This window comes from Motacilla alba, chromosome 8 (assembly GCF_015832195.1).
Source record: "Motacilla alba alba isolate MOTALB_02 chromosome 8, Motacilla_alba_V1.0_pri, whole genome shotgun sequence".
Classification (NCBI taxonomy): Eukaryota; Metazoa; Chordata; class Aves; order Passeriformes; family Motacillidae; genus Motacilla; species Motacilla alba.
In genome coordinates this window covers 14,032,409-14,039,153 of record NC_052023.1, presented here as the reverse complement: position 1 = coordinate 14,039,153, position 6,745 = coordinate 14,032,409, and the positions used below count along the sequence as shown (strand labels likewise).

Sequence of the window (6,745 nt, the reverse complement as noted above, 5' to 3'; positions counted from 1 at the left end):
ATGATAGTGCAAGAAGTAGTTCCAAAATGTGCAGACAGACTGGTGGGCTAATATGAAGATTTACAAGATTTCTTACTCTTTTATGTTACAAACTCTCAGTAACTGTATTTTTTTCTTATGTGTTGATAAAATATGTGCATGCTTTTGGATATTTAAAAGTGCTAATCACAAAATAACAAAGATAAAAGCAACGTAAGGCATTTATCTTGGAACGTATAATCCCAGTGTAAGATAAACTCTTTTTTTCCAGCATGCATATGTAGCTCTTATTACTGAAACTCAAACTGCACATAATTATTGGTAACAGAAAGACACTGGCGTTTACTTCCCACACACAAAGCCACACCTTACCCTCCAGGAAATCCAGAGAGCTTCCTAAGAATTATTTCTAGCTGTGGCCTAGATTTCAGCCTCTTTTGTATAATTTTACAGTGGAAGCTTGTCAGAGCCAATCCTGACTGGTGCACAGGGCTTGACTGAACAAAGAAATGAAACTCATAATGAAATTTGGTCTTACCTTGGACCTTTTGTCACAGGATCTCTTCTGCTTGGTCTGCACGGTTCAACAAGTTTGATGCTTTCCCCAACACAGACTGATGCTGGAGACAATCTCTGCTCTCTGCAGTAAGAGACAGAGGACAGAATTAAAAGCACATTTCAGTAAAAGTTGCATACAAATTGACAAGGAAGGATTAACTAAAATGATATTTCCTTTTTCTGTATTTCCAAATTGAACACTTTTTCCTCCCATTTGGAAGAATACTTTATTTCCTAAGCGTGCATGAAATTATGAAAGAGAAGGCATGGCATGGTTATCTTTGGTAGGAGAGAGTTAAACTCAGTGGTTCAAACCCTGTTTTTTTATTTGACCAGGTGACTTTTAGATACATCTGGAAAGAAATGGCAGCATTCAATCTGATCCCGGGATTGTATCCATCAGCTGACAACGCATCTGGCCATGGCCTTTGTCATTCAGCCTCACGTGGAAATGTGCAGTACTGTAGTGCCAGTATGGGATTCAGGAGATCTGTCCTGCCCTCAGTCTCCTTCTTCACAAATACTTTGTGGTAACCTCTGATACATCCCTTTGAATCTTATTCTTCAACAAAATCACTGAGTATTTTTGCCTTATACAAATAAAGAAGCAGAATATATATTTCAGAAAGAACCAGGGCCTAGCAAATCTCGTAGGAAGTCTTCTGCTGGGAAGCAAAGACACTGAAAAGGAAATTTATCAGATCACAATTGCTACTGCTCTGCCATGGGGACTAGAATATGGAAAGTAACTCTTGATTGCCCCAGCAAGTAAATATTGAGAAAGGATAAAGAGATTTATACTTCATCTTTATCTGGTACCGATGCAAGGAAAGGTGGAATGTTGTTCAGGATCTGGGTCCTAAATTCAAAAGAGCGATGAAAAATTAGAAGGATTTCATAGAATAGAGATGAGACATGATTAAAGGATACTCTCCTTCAAATGTGGGGTTCAAGGAGTTCCACCTACTTAGCTTATCAAAGAGAAAGTTAATGGGGGCCCTTTATGTACCATTCTATGGTGTAAATATTCATTTAAAAATCCATGCCTTAGCTCAGGCAGACAAAGATCCAAGACCTGCAATCTTAATTTATAGTTACCCATAATTAACCATTGAGAGGGTTACCAAGAATTATAGTAAAGTTTCTGTTGATATTTATATCAAGATATATGTGCCCCCCCTTAAGATGATACAATCTAGTTCGGACAGGATGAGTTCAGGAAAGTCTGCTCTCCATTACGCCAGAAGTCAGACTAGAAGATCACACAGGTCATATCAGGCTTTTTAATCTGTTAATTAGATAGCTTATATAAATTCAGTTTAGTTGGGCCTGTGTTTTTAATAAGCTGTGTCTTTAATGGTTCGTGTTTGACTGCAGCCTCATGTAATCTCAGTTGGTTCTTACTGTATGTGTGTGGTGGGACTTTGTCATTCTACCAGCACCTCCACCTTCATCCTTAAGTGTTGCATCATTAGCTTGTTTCACAGCCTGCAGGGTTGATACTGCTGATACGACACCAACCTCAAAATCATTTAGAGATGGAGTGATGGCATTGCTGGAGATCCCAACCAAACTGCTCTAGATCCTGCACACAAGTTATTTATCAAGACCAAATTCTGTTGTACATTTTTTAAACCTAATATACTGCTCAGATGATTGTAGTCTCTTTACAGGTCTTTGTTGAGGATTTTTAGCATGTCATTCTGGATTTTTATTTTTTTTTACAACTAAATGTATAATTTTACAAGTTTTTATCCAGGATGAGGCTGATATTTTAAAAAAAGTTTTGTTCTCACTTGTTCTTTCAGCCGTATTTTGCTCGGTAGTCCTGGGAACAGCCTGCTACCCTGACAAGGATTAACCACACCTGTTGGACATGCTGTTGTTTCTCTGGGCACCCCTTCAGCTTTGCACGGAGAGCAGCATGTCCTTAGCACCCTCACATCAGGAAGCAGTCCATCCTTTAGGGGATACTATGATTTCCTTTCCTTTGGGCCCAAGATTTCCTTTCCTTTGGGCTCAACATCTTTCATTCCTTCAAGCATGTTGGCAGAAATTAAAAGGGATACCTCTGCTGTTTCAGGTGAGATGTCAGTGCAATGCCCTCACATACTGGCTGAGTTTCTAGGTATTATTCTGCCTTGGGAAGAAGCAGGCACTCCACAGCTCTGCAGTTCAAAACTCTTTGAAAAGTGCTGTTCCCTTCCTGTTTGCATTCATAAATTGTTTTCATTTTTCTCATTTGAAAAAGCAAGCTGCAGAAGATAACCCTCTTCACTCTTTTTGTTGTGCCATGTTTTGATGCGAGTTCAGTTTCTACTAACTTCCTGAACCCTCTGGCCTTTAAGTACTTCTTGCTTTTCTAAGAATTTTAACAGCCACTACCTGAAATGTCAATGCTACTGGATGTTCGAGTGTAGTCTCAAAGCAGGCTTCCACCTGCTGTGATTTGAAAAAGACATTTCATATGTCCATTACGTATCCACTAGCAGAACACTGTGTGCAGAAACCAACCTATGTACTGAGGGTGAAAAGCATTTCACCAGGTTTTGAGAAAACCCTTGTAACTAAGCCTAGGTAAAGGCTTAGCATGAAGCTGGGATAATCTTGTGACTAATAACAGATCAAACTCAGAAAAATTGTTATGCAGCAGAACTGCTGTAGTGTACTGGAAGGGTGCCCACAGAAGGAAGGAAATGAACTGTTTGAGTCTGTTAACATAAAACACTCTATATCCCTCCACCCATAGGCACGCATCTTATCTGTACCACTCCTGCATACCCTAGATCAAATGAAAACCCATCATACTTCAGGGAGCTAAGCACTTTTGAATGCTGTATTTCACAATACCTGAACTCTGCAGGTATACATTTCTCTTTATATAGTGTGTGTTCATACATCCATGAACAAGACTTACTGGAATCCTCTTCAGTATTAAGCTATCTGGGACAGGATGCTATAGGAGTCTGAAGTACTTCTGGGAGTATCCAAATCAGGAAATTCAAAGCAATAACAGATAAAACCTGTATCAGCAGTGAAAGAAATAGCATGGGTGGTTTTCTTTAAGAACAAAAGCATGTATTCTAATTGAGAGTATTGGCTAAATGTCTCTGTGTGAAATACTTTAAAGGCTTGTGCCTTTGAATGTATTAGGTCCAATTTCCAAGCCTGTTGAGAATTTGCCAACTGCTAATTTTCATCTGTAATTATGAAAGATTACTGTCAGAAAAGCTGACTTTCATTTTTGAAGGCAATTCCTGAGAAGATACTGAAAAAACCAGATTCACCCTCAGTGTTTCTGATGAACCCTTCACAGATTCTTCTGACAAAGTAATGCTGGTAAGATAATAGCTTTGCTAGAGAGCTTTTGAAAACTGGTCTCTCAAGCTTAGAAAATCTGTGTGAAGAAAGTAATAGTTATCATTCAAACTTGACGCCAGACTATAATTAATACTTCAAACACAACACAACAACAGGATTTTTTTTAATCTCCTTGGTACACTGCAGTAGCCACACCTACATCCTTTTAGAAGAAACATATTTCTCTTCTCCTGGATACTTTGCACAAATGTGTATTAATTTGTACAGTGCACTCATAAATTTGTTTAGAGTTTGGCTCTTCTAATTTTTACTCTGTTCATCTTATTGTAATACTTTATGCAGTACTACATTTAAATTAAATTGGACTTCCTTCAAATGCTGTGAGCCCTTGAAACTTCCCTTGCTTAGGAAAGACACCTTGTTTATGGTAGAAGTGGTAAGGACCACAGAACTGCTCAGTTTCACTTTGCCTTTACCACACTGGTCTAACTAAGCCAATCAGACCTGTTGTGCTCAACAGTGTTATGTTTAGGAGTGTCACTCGATCCCACAAAGTGCTGGCCTCATATTCCCAGAGGAGACAAGGGACCATGAAATACAGATAAGTTTCTTATCTGAAATACAGTGTTTCACCTTTCCTGCACTATCTGTCTCGCTGACAGTCATTTCAGTTGGACTACCAAGCTAAACCCACAGACTCAAATAGCATTTTTCTCTGATTTTCAAAGCAGCCAAACCACATGCTCTGCTCCTCCTTTCTTAGACTGATTATATATGTGCTGGTAGTTAACAATAAGGGCACTGAAAACCAAAGGAATTTAGCATTAAAGAAATACTACATTTTATTATAAAAAAGTCTTGAAATCCCAAGTTCTCTGTTCCTGCAGGGTACTGAGCAGTGCTTGCTCTTTCAAAAAACCCCAGCTGTATATTTTGACATACAATATGGGTCTGACTTGTAGAAAGCACAGGTTTTGAAATATTCTTACAGTTTTCCAGGAAAGGCTTCGGATTCCTTAAGAAATTTAATGTATGGAAAACATGCATGAACTTGTATTTTGCAGTCATATTTGTGGCTTTATTAAAGGTTGTCCACAGAACTCTTTACACCCAGCAACACCCAGAAAATCATTGCTGTGTAGAACACAGACAGACAAACGTGTGTTAAACACACCTCTTTCTAAAGGGGCTTTTCTGAAAGTGCTTGCCATTGCTTTCCTGATATGGCTGCCGTGGTCTGGGGGTGCAGACATCAAACAAAGCATGAAATATAATAAGAAATCAATGGAGAGGCCTTAGTCAGGGTACACACTCCCATGGAATGTTTCCCTGCTGTTCTTTGGAATCTGGTTTATTTGAAAGAGTCTATATTGTCAGGCTTATTTTGGTGGCCAGTAAATAATGAAGGACAGAGGGTGACTTTTTCTCACAGAACTAAAATAGGACTATGAGGAGCCAATAAACTCATCAGGAGTGTAGCAACCTCCCCAGGTTGTACATCATACACATTTTCCTCCAGTGACTTGACACCATGCCATATCATGCATTCCCAGGAATGGAAGAAGCACAAGGAGTCATCCAAAGGAAGGACAGAACTAATTCTGCTGTTAGTACCTCTGTTCTTTGAATTTTCATTTGCTGTATGGTGTGAATGCCAAAACAAGACCTGCAGTGATGCCTAGGAAGGAGTTCCCTCATCCTGGTTTCCCCCCACTCCCAGCATTTAGCAGCCGTGTGCACCTAAAATATGTTCCTAGTTTTCAGGGGAGATCTTAAATCTTCCTAGAGAAGAAATTATTCTTTATATCCACAGCACTTATCTTCCTCATTTCTAACAACACAAATCAGGACTGAGGAGATAGAGCTTTCCTTCTGCCAGAGACAGGCTTTGAAAGAACATCTTAAGCTGCTGAGATGTAAAAAAATGTACCTATAAAGGTGAGGATATCACTTCTTCCTGATTTGAGCACTCAATGTACAGCCATGAACAAAGAGGGACAGGAGCTTCACCTTTGCCCAGCTCACGTGCCTCAGAGAGGTTCTTCTGCCAAGGCATGAGGCCTCTCTGAGGTCTGTCCTAACACCACCTGCCAGTGCCAGGGACAAGGTCACGGTCAGGCCAAGGTCGTGCAACTCCTACTGGGGACATTTTCATCGTGTCAGGACTCCCCTACCACCCTCAAACACAGTTTGTGTCAGAGACTATGGGAGGTTCAGATTTCACCCTTCAGGTTGTATGGGTGATTCCCGTCTCTTTGAAGTTCTGCTCCCGCTGAAGATGAAGGCAAATTCCCGCTGATATTAATGGGGTTAGGATGTGCCCTTGTCTCTGTTTTTTGCTGTTGTTTCCTTTGTTGCAGTAGACCTATTCCTTTATTAAAGTTTTTGCCTGGGGGAAAAAGCAAAGCCACGTTGCTAAATAAATTATGAAATATTTACATTTGTGAAGCCAACCCCTTATGCCTAGCTCCTCCTCTGATATTAAGATGACACTTTTTATAGAGCTTCAGCTTCTATGCTGCCATTATTCCTCTGTGGGATCCGAGACCAGGAGGTGACAAAACAGCCACCATGAGCCAAGTGACAGTAAGTAATACCCAGGAATGATTGCTGATTTTGACTCAGTGCAGTAAGAAACTACTATAGTAGGCCAGTGATGGTTTGTTTAGTGCGGGAGAGCAAAGTAGGATCAGAGATGAAACTGAAAAAACCATAAAACTGGGGTGGTTTCTAAACAAAGCTTGATTTTTAACCTGACAATCAAAAGCCATATGTTGCACAAAATACCCATATTAATAATGATCCCAGGAGCAAAGTGTTAAAGGCGTCAGTTTGCTACTCCCTATCTATGCTCTTTTTACTTTCTTTTGAATTTTTATTTGTATTT

The 6,745-nt window shown here is 39.8% G+C and overlaps 1 protein-coding gene across 1 annotated transcript in view; it reads left to right on the top strand.

Moving 5' to 3' along the window:
• Positions 1-5,820: 5,820 nt before the first annotated feature.
• Positions 5,821-6,745, top strand: part of LOC119703904 (uricase-like) — a 28,209-nt gene continuing 27,284 nt past the window's right edge. The window contains exon 1 of the mRNA XM_038144390.1: positions 5,821-6,444. Coding sequence (XP_038000318.1) covers positions 6,430-6,444 — 15 coding nt within the window. The 5' untranslated portion in view covers positions 5,821-6,429. The remainder of the gene's footprint in view (positions 6,445-6,745) is intronic.